The sequence below is a fragment of the Salvelinus fontinalis genome, chromosome 15, assembly GCF_029448725.1.
Source record: "Salvelinus fontinalis isolate EN_2023a chromosome 15, ASM2944872v1, whole genome shotgun sequence".
NCBI lineage: Eukaryota > Metazoa > Chordata > Actinopteri > Salmoniformes > Salmonidae > Salvelinus > Salvelinus fontinalis.
Window position 1 is genome coordinate 4,418,264 of NC_074679.1, and position 17,351 is coordinate 4,435,614.

At 44.1% G+C, this 17,351-nt stretch overlaps 1 protein-coding gene across 3 annotated transcripts in view; it reads right to left on the reverse strand.

Moving 5' to 3' along the window:
• The window catches only part of slc8a3 (solute carrier family 8 member 3), a 281,169-nt gene that overhangs the window by 46,938 nt on the left and 216,880 nt on the right, over window positions 1-17,351 (reverse strand). For all 3 annotated transcript variants that reach the window (XM_055862473.1, XM_055862474.1, XM_055862472.1), the window contains exon 3: window positions 8,225-8,331. In XM_055862473.1, the coding sequence (XP_055718448.1) occupies window positions 8,225-8,331 (107 nt within the window). The remainder of the gene's footprint in view (window positions 1-8,224; window positions 8,332-17,351) is intronic.

Here is a 17,351-nt window from a genome sequence, read left to right on the forward strand (position 1 = left end):
GGTGAGATGTTTAGCCTTCACCATCTCCCTCACTAATGAGTTAAGGGTGAGATGTGTAGCCTTCACCATCTCCCTCACTAATGAGTTAAGGGTGAGATGTGTAGAGCCTTCACCATCTCCCTCACTAATGAGTTAAGGGTGAGATGTGTAGAGCCTTCTCCATCTCCCTCACTAATGAGTTAAGGGTGAGATGTATAGAACCTTCTCCATCTCCCTCACTAATGAGTTAAGGGTGAGATGTGTAGAGCCTTCTCCATCTCCCTCACTAATGAGTTGAGGGTGAGATGTGTAGAGCCTTCACCATCTCCCTCACTAATGATTTAAGGGTGAGATGTGTAGCCTTCACCATCTCCCTCACTAATGAGTTAAGGGTGAGATGTGTAGAGCCTTCACCATCTCCCTCACTAATGAGTTACGGGTGAGATGTGTAGCCTTCACCATCTCCCTCACTAATGAGTTAAGGGTGAGATGTGTAGAGCCTTCACCATCTCCCTCACTAATGAGTTACGGGTGAGATGTGTAGAGCCTTCACCATCTCCCTCACTAATGAGTTAAGGGTGAGATGTGTAGAGCCTTCACCATCTCCCTCACTAATGAGTTGAGGGTGAGATGTTTAGCCTTCACCATCTCCCTCACTAATGAGTTAAGGGTGAGATGTGTAGCCTTCACCATCTCCCTCACTAATGAGTTAAGGGTGAGATGTGTAGAGCCTTCACCATCTCCCTCACTAATGAGTTGAGGGTGAGATGTGTAGAGCCTTCTCCATCTCCCTCACTAATGAGTTAAGGGTGAGATGTGTAGAGCCTTCACCATCTCCCTCACTAATGAGTTAAGGGTGAGATGTATAGAACCTTCACCATCTCCCTCACTAATGAGTTAAGGGTGAGATGTGTAGAACCTTCACCATTTCCCTCACTAATGAGTTAAGGGTGAGATGTGTAGAGCCTTCACCATCTCCCTCACTAATGAGTTAAGGGTGAGATGTGTAGCCTTCACCATCTCCCTCACTAATGAGTTGAGGGTGAGATGTGTAGAACCTTCACCATCTCCCTCACTAATGAGTTAAGGGTGAGATGTGTAGCCTTCACCATCTCCCTCACTAATCAGTTAAGGGTGAGATGTGTAGAGCCTTCACCATCTGCCTCACTAATGAGTTAAGGGTGAGATGTGTAGAGCCTTCACCATCTCCCTCACTAATGAGTTACGGGTGAGATGAGTAGAGCCTTCACCATCTCCCTCACTAATGAGTTGAGGGTGAGATGTGTAGCCTTCACCATCTCCCTCACTAATGAGTTAAGGGTGAGATGTGTAGAGCCTTCACCATCTCCCTCACTAATGAGTTAAGGGTGAGATGTGTAGAGCCTTCACCATCTCCCTCACTAATGAGTTAAGGGTGAGATGTGTAGCCTTCTCCATCTCCCTCACTAATGAGTTAAGGGTGAGATGTGTAGAGCCTTCACCATCTCCCTCACTAATGAGTTAAGGGTGAGATGTGTAGCCTTCTCCATCTCCCTCACTAATGAGTTAAGGGTGAGATGTGTAGAGCCTTCACCATCTCCCTCACTAATGAGTTAAGGGTGAGATGTGTAGAGCCTTCACCATCTCCCTCACTAATGAGTAAAGGGTGAGATGTATAGAACCTTCACCATCTCCCTCACTAATGAGTTAAGGGTGAGATGTGTAGAGCCTTCACCATCTCCCTCACTAATGAGTTACGGGTGAGATGAGTAGAGCCTTCACCATCTCCCTCACTAATGAGTTAAGGGTGAGATGTGTAGAGCCTTCACCATCTCCCTCACTAATGAGTTAAGGGTGAGATGTGTAGAGCCTTCACCATCTCCCTCACTAATGAGTTATGGGTGAGACTGACGGACAACATCGAAGCATTGCAGTACATGTCAGTTTTTCAATGTGGAGGAAACTCTAAAGCACAATAAGATCTCTGGAGAAATGGAAATAATAGCCAAGATCCTTGGCAACTCCCCTGCAGAGATAGACAAGATTGTCCAGCAATGGCGTGCCATCCATCTTAATAAACGGAATGAGACAACAACAAAAAACACACTGGGCTTCTGGAGTGAGATTTGGAAGTTCAGGGAAGCAGCTGATATCAACCCGTTTCAAGAACTTGCCATGGCTGCTGTGTCTGTGTTGTCCTCGCCACACTCGGATGCTGAAGTCGAGAGAGTGTTCAGACAGATGAGTGTGTGGTAAAAAGCAAACTTAGAAATGGGATGTCCTTGCAGACCCTTAACTCCATCCTGTACATTCGATGTGGACTGAAGCTGTCTGGTGAGGCTTGCTATGAGCACCAGTTGCCTGATAATGTTTTGCTGCTTTTTTGGCACATCAGCTGCTTACTCATTTAAGTCAGCTCCCTCAGTTGCTGAACCTGCCATAGAGAGCCTTGACAAAATGACGATGACCCACTCTTTCTGTGAGCCAGCACAGCCTGTGTGTTGTGTGGAAGGGGGGTCTGGGAAAAATATATATTAACCTGAATTAGGGCCAGACTAGTTACCATAATTTTCTCACATTGCCATTGACAGTTTTTCTAGATTGTTAATGTAGATTGTATAGAAAAAAATGTTTTTTAAATGTTATGGTTAAAAATGTTCATGTTTTACTGTGACTTGTTGTAGGCTCCTAAGTTTAACCATAAGGTTAAAAACCAAACCCCCCCCCCCCCCAAAAAAAAATTATAAAAAATAAATAATAATAAAAATAAATAAATAAAATACTAAGTAACTCCGCCAGTGTGTCTCTTCTGGGTCACGTTTGCCGGTCCCAAGCCCGGATAAAGGAGGACGGTTGGAATTGTGACATAAAAAAAAACAAGAATCGACAGAAGAAAGTTCATTTGTAGTTCTAAACATATTTAGGGTGTTTTTTACTCACTTTTTGTCTCTCCCACGACATTATTCCTCTCTCCTACAGCGTCCGTCACAATTACTTGGCCAATTATGCAAATTAGGCGATGACGTCATTTAGCGACTTCTAACGACTTTTAGGACAGCCAATAGCTACTTTCCTTACTGAGGAGTTGGCAACACTGCTTGAAATGTAGCTTAAGCCTACCCCTGTTGTTCTCTTGTAGGAAGCAGTAACTCCTCATTGCTGACCTATACTTATCTAGAACTGGGCTAATAACTCGCTAACTAGCAAAGAATATTTACAAATGTGCACACCGTGGCCCTGATCTGAACGGATCTGAAAAGCACACTCACTGTCACGCCCTGACCTTAGAGAGCTCTGTTTATTCTCTATATTTTGGTTAGGTCAGGGTGTGACTATGGTGGGTACTCTAGTTTTTGTATATCTATGTTTACTTTTTCTTTGTTGGCCTGGTATGGTTCCCAATCAGAGGCAGCTGTCTATCGTTGTCTCTGATTGGGGATCATACTTAGGCAGCCCTTTTTCCCCACCTTCAGTTGTGGGATCTTGTCTTTTGGTTTTGGTTGCATGTATTTTGCACGACGAAGCTTTTTCGTTCGTTGTGTTGTTTATTTTCGCTGGTTCACATTTAACCGTCTTTCGGATGGGACGTTAAACGGGTGTCCTGACTCTCTGAGGTCATTAAAGATCCCATGGCACTTATCGTAAGAGTAGGGGTGTTAACCCCGGTGTCCTGGCTAAATTCCCAATCTGGCCCTCAAACCATCATGGTCACCTAATAATCCCCAGTTTACAATTGGCTCATTCATCCCCCTCCTCTCCCCTGTAACTATTCCCCAGGTCGTTGCTGCAAATGAGAACGTGTTCTCAGTCAACTTACCTGGTAAAATAACGGTAAAAAATAAAAAAAATAAAAAAATTAAAAAATTTAAAAAAAAATAAAGTATGATGAACCCAAATCACCCTGCGCCTTGGTCTACCCTTAACGAGGAACGTTACACTCACTCCCAGGGTGGATTGAAAGACCCGCTCGTTCGCTATCTTGCACAAATAGAATTATACTCCGTTGCGCTCTGTTTCTACCTACAACAAAATCACTGAATTAATCAAAGCAAAGTTAGATTTTTTGTGGTTGTTGGTTTGTTGCATTGAAAAAGAGGGCTGATATAATGTTGATTCGATATAGTGCAAACTAATGGGTCGAAGTTCAATCTCATGCATCTCATGCGTTTCTTCTCCGAGGCAGTCCTGGAGGAGGTGTGCGACCGGCCGCAGTTTAGAGGGAACACAGCCTGCAATGTGACCGGCGGGTGTTCATTTTATACTCTGCTCAAGATGGAGAGAAAGAGAAAAAAAAAAAATGTCAGAAGAGAAATTACAGCTTTAAAACAAGAGAGAGCAACCAGGAGAGAAACTATTTTTAAAGAATGAACGGAATACTTTGAATCAGAAAACGCTAACTTACAGTTAATCATGGCGTAGGTCATGAATATTTAAACTTAGATCAGGTAGCATAGCTGAACACATCAGACATCAGGCATGCTAGCCGTAGGCACACAGAGACATAATGAGCTGTTGGGCTTTGGTAGATTCTGCACCCTCTGTGTGTGTAGATTCTGCACCCTCTGTGTGTGTGTAGATTCTGCACCCTCTCTGTGTGTGTAGATTCTGCACCCTCTCTGTGTGTGTAGATTCTGCACCCTCTGTGTGTGTAGATTCTGCACCCTCTGTGTGTGTGTAGATTCTGCACCCTCTGTGTGTGTGTAGATTCTGCACCCTCTGTGTGTGTGTGTAGATTCTGCACCCTCTGTGTGTGTGTAGATTCTGCACCCTCTGTGTGTGTGTGTAGATTCTGCACCCTCTCTGTGTGTTAGATTCTGCACCCTCTCTGTGTGTGTAGATTCTGCACCCTCTCTGTGTGTGTAGATTCTGCACCCTCTCTGTGTGTGTAGATTCTGCACCCTCTCTGTGTGTGTAGATTCTGCACCCCCTCTCTGTGTGTGTAGATTCTGCACCCCCTCTCTGTGTGTGTAGATTCTGCACCCTCTGTGTGTGTGTGTAGATTCTGCACCCTCTCTGTGTGTGTAGATTCTGCACCCTCTCTGTGTGTGTAGATTCTGCACCCTCTGTGTGTGTAGATTCTGCACCCTCTGTGTGTGTAGATTCTGCACCCTCTCTGTGTGTGTGTTAGATTCTGCACCCTCTCTGTGTGTAGATTCTGCACCCTCTGTGTGTGTGTGTTAGATTCTGCACCCTCTGTGTGTGTAGATTCTGCACCCTCTGTGTGTGTGTGTAGATTCTGCACCCTCTGTGTGTGTGTGTTAGATTCTGCACCCTCTGTGTGTGTAGATTCTGCACCCTCTGTGTGTGTGTGTTAGATTCTGCACCCTCTGTGTGTGTAGATTCTGCACCCTCTCTGTGTGTGTGTTAGATTCTGCACCCTCTGTGTGTGTAGATTCTGCACCCTCTGTGTGTGTGTAGATTCTGCACCCTCTCTGTGTGTGTGTGTAGATTCTGCACCCTCTGTGTGTGTGTAGATTCTGCACCCTCTCTGTGTGTGTGTTAGATTCTGCACCCTCTCTGTGTGTGTGTGTGTGTAGATTCTGCACCCTCTCTGTGTGTGTGTTAGATTCTGCACCCTCTCTGTGTGTGTGTGTGTGTAGATTCTGCACCCTCTGTGTGTGTTAGATTCTGCACCCTCTCTGTGTGTGTAGATTCTGCACCCTCTCTGTGTGTTAGATTCTGCACCCTCTCTGTGTGTTAGATTCTGCACCCTCTCTGTGTGTGTAGATTCTGCACCCTCTCTGTGTGTGTAGATTCTGCACCCTCTCTGTGTGTTAGATTCTGCACCCTCTCTGTGTGTTAGATTCTGCACCCTCTGTGTGTGTTAGATTCTGCACCCTCTCTGTGTGTTAGATTCTGCACCCTCTCTGTGTGTTAGATTCTGCACCCTCTCTGTGTGTGTAGATTCTGCACCCTCTCTGTGTGTGTAGATTCTGCACCCTCTCTGTGTGTGTTAGATTCTGCCACCTCCACTCCCCACCACATAACCGCACACCTGTTAAACCTTTCAACAGACATTACCAACAACCAAGCTGGAGTAAACAACACTAAACAACAACAACAACAAACTTTTGATGAGAACTAGCTTGGACTTCCTCTCCTTCCTTTTCTCTATGTGAGAATGAAATGACAGATTTGTATAAAACAGTGCCTTCATTCACACGACTGAAAAGAGAGCAATGAGAATTAAACAAACAGCGGTAGTTTCCTCTAGTCAACATTACTTCCCATTAAACAAACAGCGGTAGTTTCCTCTAGTCAACATTACTTCCCATTAAACAAACAGCGGTAGTTTCCTCTAGTCAACATTACTTCCCATTAAACAAACAGCGGTAGTTTCCTCTAGTCAACATTACTTCCCATTAAACAAACAGCGGTAGTTTCCTCTAGTCAACATTACTTCCCATTAAACAAACAGCGGTAGTTTCCTCTAGTCAACATTACTTCCCATTAAACAAACAGCGGTAGTTTCCTCTTGTCAACATTACTTCCCATTAAACAAACAGCGGTAGTTTCCTCTAGTCAACATTACTTCCCATTAAACAAACAGCTGTAGTTTCCTCTTGTCAACATTACTTCCCATTAAACAAACAGCGGTAGTTTCCTCTAGTCAACATTACTTCCCATTAAACAAACAGCGGTAGTTTCCTCTAGTCAACATTACTTCCCATTAAACAAACAGCTGTAGTTTCCTCTTGTCAACATTACTTCCCATTAAACAAACAGCGGTAGTTTCCTCTAGTCAACATTACTTCCCATTAAACAAACAGCTGTAGTTTCCTCTTGTCAACATTACTTCCCATTAAACAAACAGCGGTAGTTTCCTCTAGTCAACATTACTTCCCATTAAACAAACAGCGGTAGTTTCCTCTAGTCAACATTACTTCCCATTAAACAAACAGCGGTAGTTTCCTCTAGTCAACATTACTTCCCATTAAACAAACAGCGGTAGTTTCCTCTAGTCAACATTACTTCCCATTAAACAAACAGCGGTAGTTTCCTCTATTCAACATTACTTCCCATTAAACAAACAGCTGTAGTTTCCTCTAGTCAACATTACTTCCCATTAAACAAACAGCGGTAGTTTCCTCTAGTCAACATTACTTCCCATTAAACAAACAGCGGTAGTTTCCTCTAGTCAACATTACTTCCCATTAAACAAACAGCTGTAGTTTCCTCTAGTCAACATTACTTCCCATTAAACAAACAGCGGTAGTTTCCTCTAGTCAACATTACTTCCCATTAAACAAACAGCGGTAGTTTCCTCTAGTCAACATTACTTCCCATTAAACAAACAGCGGTAGTTTCCTCTAGTCAACATTACTTCCCATTAAACAAACAGCTGTAGTTTCCTCTTGTCAACATTACTTCCCATTAAACAAACAGCTGTAGTTTCCTCTAGTCAACATTACTTCCCATTAAACAAACAGCTGTAGTTTCCTCTAGTCAACATTACTTCCCATTAAACAAACAGCTGTAGTTTCCTCTAGTCAACATTACTTCCCATTAAACAAACAGCGGTAGTTTCCTCTAGTCAACATTACTTCCCATTAAACAAACAGCGGTAGTTTCCTCTAGTCAACATTACTTCCCATTAAACAAACAGCTGTAGTTCCTCTAGTCAACATTACTTCCCATTAAACAAACAGCTGTAGTTTCCTCTAGTCAACATTACTTCCCATTAAACAAACAGCGGTAGTTTCCTCTAGTCAACATTACTTCCCATTAAACAAACAGCTGTAGTTCCTCTAGTCAACATTACTTCCCATTAAACAAACAGCTGTAGTTTCCTCTAGTCAACATTACTTCCCATTAAACAAACAGCGGTAGTTTCCTCTAGTCAACATTACTTCCCATTAAACAAACAGCGGTAGTTTCCTCTAGTCAACATTACTTCCCATTAAACAAACAGCTGTAGTTTCCTCTAGTCAACATTACTTCCCATTGGGGACTATGACACAGTGTTGGAGGGGATGTTCATTTACAGGGGTCAGGGTTAGGGTCAGGGGCGTACGTACAGTGTTTTCATTGTTGCCGTGGGAAACACAGGTGGACAACGGGAAGCACATGGCTGAGAAACACGTGGCTGAGAAACACGTGGCTGAGAAACACGTGGCTGAGAAGCACGTGGCTGAGAAACACATGGGTGAAGGTGTGACTGGGATGCAGGGAAAGGAGAGAGAAAGGGAGGGGAGTCCCTGGGGAGGAAAGGAGGAATGGAAGAGGTGAAAGGAGGAAGAGGAGGAAGAGGGTGTCAGTACCACACCTTTCTGCAGGCTCATGTCTACCATGCGCGGCTCGGCCAGCTCCAAGAAGAAGTTCTTGTTTTTCTCATACTCCTCATCGTCTATCACCTTCACCTGAACCATCTTGCTGCGAGAGGAGAGAGAGAGAGGAAGAAAAAGAGGAGGAAGGGAAGAGAACAAAAGTGAAGAGAACAGAACAGAAGAGAAAGGGAATTAAGAGAGAAAAGGACAGATGGAAAGAGAGAGAGAGAGAGAGAAAACAGAAAGTTAATTAGCGATCAGCGACAGGCTGAGACAGGAGAAGGAAGTCAGCAGGACGATTAATAACCAGTGTGGTGAAAAGGCTAGAGGTCAAAGGTCAGCTGCTGTCCCTGACGATGGTCGCTAGGTCACTCTAGGACAGCTCTGTCATAGGCTGTCCACATTGGCTCCCATGGCTGTCTTGACATCCACATCTATCACACTGTAGCCTACAAATCTCATTGGTCGCGAACACATCTCATTAGTCGTGTACACATCTCATTGGTCGCGAACACATCTCATTAGTCGCGTACACATCTCATTAGTCGTGTACACATCTCATTGGTCGCGAACACATCTCATTAGTCGTGTACACATCTCATTGGTCGCGTACACATCTCATTGGTCGCGTACACATCTCATTAGTCGTGTACACATATCATTGGTCGCGTACACATCTCATTTGTCGTGTACACATCTCATTGGTCATGTACACATCTCATTAGTCGTGTACACATCCCATTGGTCACGTACACATCTCATTAGTCGTGTACACATCTCATTGGTCGCGTACACATCTCATTAGTCGTGTACACATCTCATTAGTCGTGTACACATCCCATTGGTCGCGCACACATCTCATTAGTCGTGTACACATCTCATTGGTCGCGAACACAGATTTTCAGATGCAATATGCTTGTGTTTTCTAGCTCCAACAGTGCAGTAATTTCTATCAATAAAAAAAACAAGCAATATCAGTACGAACAATGTCAGAGTCCGGAAAATAAATATACATAACGGTGTGTATAGAAGTATGGACATGAATAGAAAAGGTGTGTAGTTATATAGGATGAGCCATGACTAGAATACAGTATATACATATGAAGTGGACAGCAGTAGTTATATAGGATGAGCCATGACTACAATACAGTATATACATATGAAGTGGACAGCAGTAGTTATATAGGATGAGCCATGACTACAATACAGTATTATACATATGAAGTGGACAGCAGTAGTTATATATATGATGAGCCAGGACTAGAATACAGTATATTTTATTTATTTATTTATTATTTCACCTTTATTTAACCAGGTAGGCAAGTTGAGAACAAGTTCTCATTTACAATTGTGACCTGGCCAAGATAAAGCAAAAGAGTTCGACACATACAACAACACAGAGTTACACATGGAGTAGAACAAACATACAGTCAATAATACAGTAGAAAAATAAGTCTATATACAATGTGAGCAAGTGAGGTGAGATAAGGGAGGTAAAGGCAAAAAAAAGGCCATGGTGGCGAAGTAAATACAATATAGCAAGTAAAACACTGGAATGGTAGATTTGCAGTGGAAGAATGTGCAAAGTAGAGATAGAAATAATGGGGTGCAAAGGAGCAAAATAAATAAATACAGTAGGGAAAGAGGTAGTTGTTTGGGCTACATTATAATGGGCTATGTACAGGTGCAGTAATCTGTGAGCTGCTCTGACAGCTGGTGCTTAAAGCTAGTGAGGAAGATAAGTGTCTCCAGTTTCAGAGATTTTTGTAGTTCGTTCCAGTCATTGGCAGCAGAGAACTGGAAGGAGAGGCGGCCAAAGGAAGAATTGGTTTTTGGGGGTGACCAGAGAGATATACCTGCTGGAGCGCGTGCTACAGGTGGGTGCTGCTATAGTGACCAGCGAGCTGAGATAAGGGGGGACTTTACCTAGCAGAGACTTGTAGATGACTTGGAGCCAGTGGGTTTGGCGACGAAGCGAGGGTCAGCCAACGAGAGCATACAGGTCGCAGTGGTGGGTAGTATATGGGGCTTTGGTGACAAAACGGATGGCACTGTGATAGACTGCATCCAATTTATTGAGTAGGGTATTGGAGGCTATTTTGTAAATGACATCGCCGAAGTTGAGGATCGGTTGAGGATCTGCTTGAGGACTACATGGAATGTGCAGCTTGCCTACTTGAGGACTACATGGAATGTGCAGCTTGTCTGCTTGAGGACTACATGGAATGTGCAGCTTGTCTGCTTGAGGACTACATGGAATGTGCAGCTTGTCTGCTTGAGGACTACATGGAATGTGCAGCTTGTCTGCTTGAGGACTACATGGAATGTGCAGCTTGTCTGCTTGAGGACTACATGGAATGTGCAGCTTGCCTGCTTGAGGACTACATGGAATGTGCAGCTTGCCTGCTTGAGGACTACATGGAATGTGCAGCTTGCCTGCTCAAGGACTTTGATTTTAGACACTGGGACACAAGTTCTGGGACCTGGGAAATGTACAGTTGAAAGTTTCAAACATGTAATCGGTACTTGAATATCTGCCAATTCCAAAATTGTATGAATATAAAACCTTGTAACTAATGCATGTGACTGCTATTTAATGTACTACCATTCCCCTTCCCCCACCCCATTTTCCTCCCATATTTTACGTTCTGTATCTATTTCATTAATGTGTTGTTTCTAGGTTGAAAAGCCAATACAAATGCTTAACAGTAAAAAAAAAAAAAAGGTCCAAGACCCAGTAGCAGAGGGCTGGGTTCAGAACCAGGGACCCGAGCTTAGTAATGAGCTTGGAGGGTACTGTGGTGAGCTGTAGTCGATGAACAGCATTTTGTTAAATAGGTATTCCTCTTGTCCAGATGGGATAGGGCAGTGTGCAGTGCGATGTCGATTGCATCGTCCGTGGATCTGTTGGGGCAATAAGCAAATTGTAGTGGGTCTAGGGTGGCCGGTAGGGTGGAGGTGATATGATAGAACTTCATGATGACAGAAGTGAGTGCTACGGGGCGATAGTCATTTAGTTCAGTTACCTTTGCTTTCTTGGGTACAGGAACAATGGTGGACATCTTGAAGGACTGGGATAGGGAAAGATTGAATATGTCCATAAACACAGCAGCCAGCTGGTCTGCACATGCTCTGAGGATGCGGCTTGTGATGCTGTCTGGGCCTACAACCTTGCGAGGGTTAAGACTCTTAAATGTCTTACTGATTTGGAACATTTCCTGGTCTGCATGATCAAAACAACCTTGATTCTGATTGGTCAGACTATTGTTGAACAGGCCTTACTACGGGTGCTTCCTGCTTAGGTTTCTGCCTATAGGTGTGGGGTAGCAGAATGGAGGCATGCTGAAAGGAGGGTTGGGGAGGGCCTTGTAAGCCTTCTAGCCCTCCTGGAAGGGAGAGTGGCAATGATCCAGAGTATTCGATGAGCGAGTAACATAGGAGATGTGTTGATAGTAATTTCAGTAACGTTTTCCTGATATTTCCTTTATTAAATTCCTTAGTTACAATAAATGCCGCCTCAGGAAAAGCGGTTTTCACAATTTCCAATGTAGTTCCTTGACGGCAGTCACATTGTTGGTTTGGGGGGAATATATATGGCAGTGACAATGACCAAAGAAAGTTTCCACAATCACACCATGAGTTTTTCATCATGAAACAAAGTTTCAAAGTTGACGAGCAACAACCAAAACGAAACAGGTGGAGCTTTAGTGTCCACTGAAAGTTGACGAGCAACAACCACTGAAACCTACAAGACACCCACCCTGAGCGCCCACTAAATCTGCCCAAGAAGAAGTAAACAAAAGAAAATCCAAACACCAAACTTAAAGACAGGAAATCAACCAAAAAGGTGGAGCAAAACAGAAACAGGGAAGATCAGATAAAGGATTGTTTGTTCAGAAATCAACATAGTGAGAGACAACTAAAGATGTCGACCCTCCACATCTACCAAGACAACTAAAGGTGTTGACCCTCCACAGATATCAAGACAACTAAAGGTGTTGACCCTCCACAGATATCAAGACAACTAAAGGTGTTGACCCTCCACAGATATCAAGACAACTAAAGGTGTTGACCCTCCACAGATATCAAGACAACTAAAGGTGTTGACCCTCCACAGATATCAAGACAACTAAAGATGTTGACCCTCCACAGATATCAAGACAACTAAAGGTGTTGACCCTCCACAGATATCAAGACAACTAAAGGTGTTGACCCTCCACAGATATCAAGACAACTAAAGGTGTTGACCCTCCACAGATATCAAGACAACTAAAGGTGTTGACCCTCCATGGATATCAAGACAACTAAAGGTGTTGACCCTCCACAGATATCAAGACAACTAAAGGTGTTGACCCTCCACAGATATCAAGACAACTAAAGGTGTTGACCCTCCATGGATATCAAGACAACTACAGGTGTTGACCCTCCATGGATATCAAGACAACTAAAGGTGTTGACCCTCCACAGATATCAAGACAACTAAAGGTGTTGACCCTCCATGGATATCAAGACAACTAAAGGTGTTGACCCTCCACAGATATCAAGACAACTAAAGGTGTTGACCCTCCACAGATATCAAGACAACTAAAGGTGTTGACCCTCCACAGATATCAAGACAACTAAAGGTGTTGACCCTCCACGGATATCAAGACAACTAAAGGTGTTGACCCTCCACAGATATCAAGACAACTAAAGGTGTTGACCCTCCATGGATATCAAGACAACTAAAGGTGTTGACCTTCCATGGATATCAAGACAACTAAAGGTGTCGACCCTCCACAGATATCAAGACAACTAAAGGTGTTGACCCTCCACAGATATCAAGACAACTAAAGGTGTTGACCCTCCACAGATATCAAGACAACTAAAGGTGTTGACCCTCCACGGATATCAAGACAACTAAAGGTGTTGACCCTCCACAGATATCAAGACAACTAAAGGTGTTGACCCTCCACAGATATCAAGACAACTAAAGGTGTTGACCCTCCACAGATATCAAGACAACTAAAGGTGTTGACCCTCCACAGATATCAAGACAACTAAAGGTGTTGACCCTCCACAGATATCAAGACAACTAAAGGTGTTGACCCTCCACAGATATCAAGACAACTAAAGGTGTTGACCCTCCACAGATATCAAGACAACTAAAGGTGTTGACCCTCCACGGATATCAAGACAACTAAAGGTGTTGACCCTCCACAGATATCAAGACAACTAAAGGTGTTGACCCTCCACAGATATCAAGACAACTAAAGGTGTTGACCCTCCACAGATATCAAGACAACTAAAGGTGTTGACCCTCCACAGATATCAAGACAACTAAAGGTGTTGACCCTCCACAGATATCAAGACAACTAAAGGTGTTGACCCTCCACAGATATCAAGACAACTAAAGGTGTTGACCCTCCACAGATATCAAGACAACTAAAGGTGTTGACCCTCCATGGATATCAAGACAACTAAAGGTGTTGACCCTCCACAGATATCAAGACAACTAAAGGTGTTGACCCTCCACAGATATCAAGACAACTAAAGGTGTTGACCCTCCACAGATATCAAGACAACTAAAGGTGTTGACCCTCCACAGATATCAAGACAACTAAAGGTGTTGACCCTCCACAGATATCAAGACAACTAAAGGTGTTGACCCTCCACAGATATCAAGACAACTAAAGGTGTTGACCCTCCACAGATATCAAGACAACTAAAGGTGTTGACCCTCCACAGATATCAAGACAACTAAAGGTGTTGACCCTCCACATCTATCAAGACAACTAAAGGTGTTGACCCTCCACAGATATCAAGACAACTAAAGGTGTTGACCCTCCACAGATATCAAGACAACTAAAGGTGTTGACCCTCCACAGATATCAAGACAACTAAAGGTGTTGACCCTCCACAGATATCAAGACAACTAAAGGTGTTGACCCTACACAGATATCAAGACAACTAAAGGTGTTGACCCTCCACAGATATCAAGACAACTAAAGGAGTCGACCCTCCACATCTATCAAGACAACTAAAGGTGTTGACCCTCCACAGATATCAAGACAACTAAAGGTGTTGACCCTCCACAGATATCAAGACAACTAAAGGTGTTGACCCTCCACAGATATCAAGACAACTAAAGGTGTTGACCCTCCACGGATATCAAGACAACTAAAGGTGTTGACCCTCCATGGATATCAAGACAACTAAAGGTGTTGACCCTCCACAGATATCAAGACAACTAAAGGTGTTGACCCTCCACGGATATCAAGACAACTAAAGGTGTTGACCCTCCACAGATATCAAGACAACTAAAGGTGTTGACCCTCCACGGATATCAAGACAACTAAAGGTGTTGACCCTCCACAGATATCAAGACAACTAAAGGTGTTGACCCTCCACAGATATCAAGACAACTAAAGGTGTTGACCCTCCACGGATATCAAGACCTCTGGAGTACTGGGCCAGCTGCTCTTGAATAGCACCTGGGCCAGCACAGGTAAAACACCTTCCCACTAACGAGATGGCAACCAGCACAGGTGAAACACCTTCCCACTAACGAGATGGCAACCAGCACAGGTGAAACACCTTCCCACTAACGAGATGGCAACCAGCACAGGTGAAACACCTTCCCACTAACGAGATGGCAACCAGCACAGGTGAAACACATACTGACTAATGAAGTGACACCAAACGTGTGTGCTAAAGTCCAACCTAAAAACAAACATGGAAAAACAGTCCACACAAAGGAGGGATTTGAATAATTCCCTTACCCCATCCCTCAGCTGTATTTACAAATCCCAAACAGCACGCACGCATGCACACCCAAACACAGACAGACAGACAGACAGACAGACAGACAGAGGAGAGGAGAGGAGAGGAGAGGAGAGGAGAGGAGAGGAGAGGAGAGGAGAGGAGAGGAGAGGAGAGGAGAGGAGAGGAGAGGAGAGGACAGGAGAGGGAGAGGACAGGAGAGGGAGAGGAGAGGAGAGGAGAGGAGAGGAGAGAGAGTTTATTGTTCAGCTTCCTGCTCCATTCTGAACACAAATACCCTGTAATGAAGTCTCAATGTCTGCAGGGGTGAGGCTCACACACACACACACACACACACACACACACACACACACACACACACACACACACACACACACACACACACACACACACACACACACACACACACACACACACACACACACACACACACACACACACACACACACAAAGAGAGCTATCTATCTGTTTTAAAAGGAGCTGTTGACTGCGACACCATCACACACAAACAGGTCAATATGGCATCAGACAACAACATCCAGCGGGAGTGCTGCCCACCGATCGTCCTAATTGATCCTTTAAAGAGTTATAAACGAGGGAGAGGGGGAGGGACGGAGGGCAGTTAAGTGGTCAGCAGAGTAGATACCGAAATCTCTCTGTGTTCAACCAAAAAAAGTGTTAAACAAATCAAAATATATTTTATATTTCAAATTCTTCAAATAGCCACCCTTTGCCTTGATGACAGCTTTGCACACTCTTGACATTATCTCAACCAGCTTCACCTGGAATGCTTTTCCAAGTGTCTTGAAGGAGTTCTCGCATATGCCGAGCACTTGCTGGCTGCAATTTCCTTCACTCTTCGGCAAATAAATGTGCAAACATTTCTAAAAACCTGTTTCGCTTTTGTCCTTATGGGGTATTGTGTGTAGATTGATGAGGAATTGGTATTATATAATCCATTTTAGAATAAAGCTTTAACGTAACAAAATGTGGAACACGTCAAGGGGTCTGAAAACTTTCTGAATTCACTGTAAAGTGTTCACATTTCCTTCTCTTTTTGTGTTGTGTCCGAGTACATTTTGTGTTCAAGTGAGTCATATTATCAATATTTTAGAAATACTTTGTGACAATAGAAATTACAGTACATTAACTGCATACAATTCATACATAGACCTTTAATATTGGTGTTATAGGTCAGTGGTAAACATTTAGAGACAGGCCAGATGGTTGGGGGTAATACTACTGTCAACCCCTGATCTGTTTCACCTGTCTTTGTGAAGTCTCCACCCCCCCTTCCAGGTGTTGCCCATCTACCCCCATTATCCCCGGTGTATTTAAAACCTGTCTTCTCTATTTGTCTGTTGCCAGTTCGTCTTGTTTATTCAAGTCAACCAGTGTTTTGTGTCTCGGATCATGCCTTTTCCAATCTCTCTTTTCTCGCCCTCCTGGTTTTGACCGTTGCCTGTCCTGACTCTGGGCCCACCTGCCCGGACCACTCTGCCTGCCTGCCGCCCGGTACCGTTGCCCCACCTCTGGATTACCAACCTCTGCCTTACTCTGAGCCTGCCTGCCGTCCTGTACCGTTGCCCCACCTCTGGTTTACTGACCCTGAGCCTGCCTGCCGCCCGGTACCGTTGCCCCACCTCTGGTTTACTGACCCCTGCCTGTCTTGACCTGTCTATTGCCTGCTCCTGTTCGAATGTTAAACTATTGTTTATTCGACATGATCTGCATCTGGGTCTTACTTTCACACCTGATAGTACGAACTGGCCATGACTGACCCATTTCATACCTGATAACTACAGAGCCTGCCAGTATCAACAGACTGTAGTAGTGACAGAGAGACAGGCCAGATGGTTGGGGTAATACTAGAGTCTGCCAGTATCAACAGACTGTAGTAGTGACAGAGAGACAGGCCAGATGGTTGGGGGTAATACTAGAGTCTGCCAGTATCAACAGACTGTAGTAGTGACAGAGAGACAGGCCAGATGATTGGGGGTAATACCAGAGTCTGCCAGTATCAACAGACTGTAGTAGTGACAGAGAGACAGGCCAGATGGTTGGGGGTAATACTAGAGTCTGCCAGTATCAACAGACTGTAGTAGTGACAGAGAGACAGGCCAGATGGTTGGGGGTAATACTAGAGTCTGCCAGTATCAACAGACTGTAGTAGTGACAGAGAGACAGGCCAGATGGTTGGGGTAATACTAGAGTCTGCCAGTATCAACAGACTGTAGTAGTGTCAGAGAGACAGGCCAGATGGTTGGGGTAATACTAGAGTCTGCCAGTATCAACAGACTGTAGTAGTGTCAGAGAGACAGGCCAGATGGTTGGGGGTAATACTAGAGTCTGCCAGTATCAACA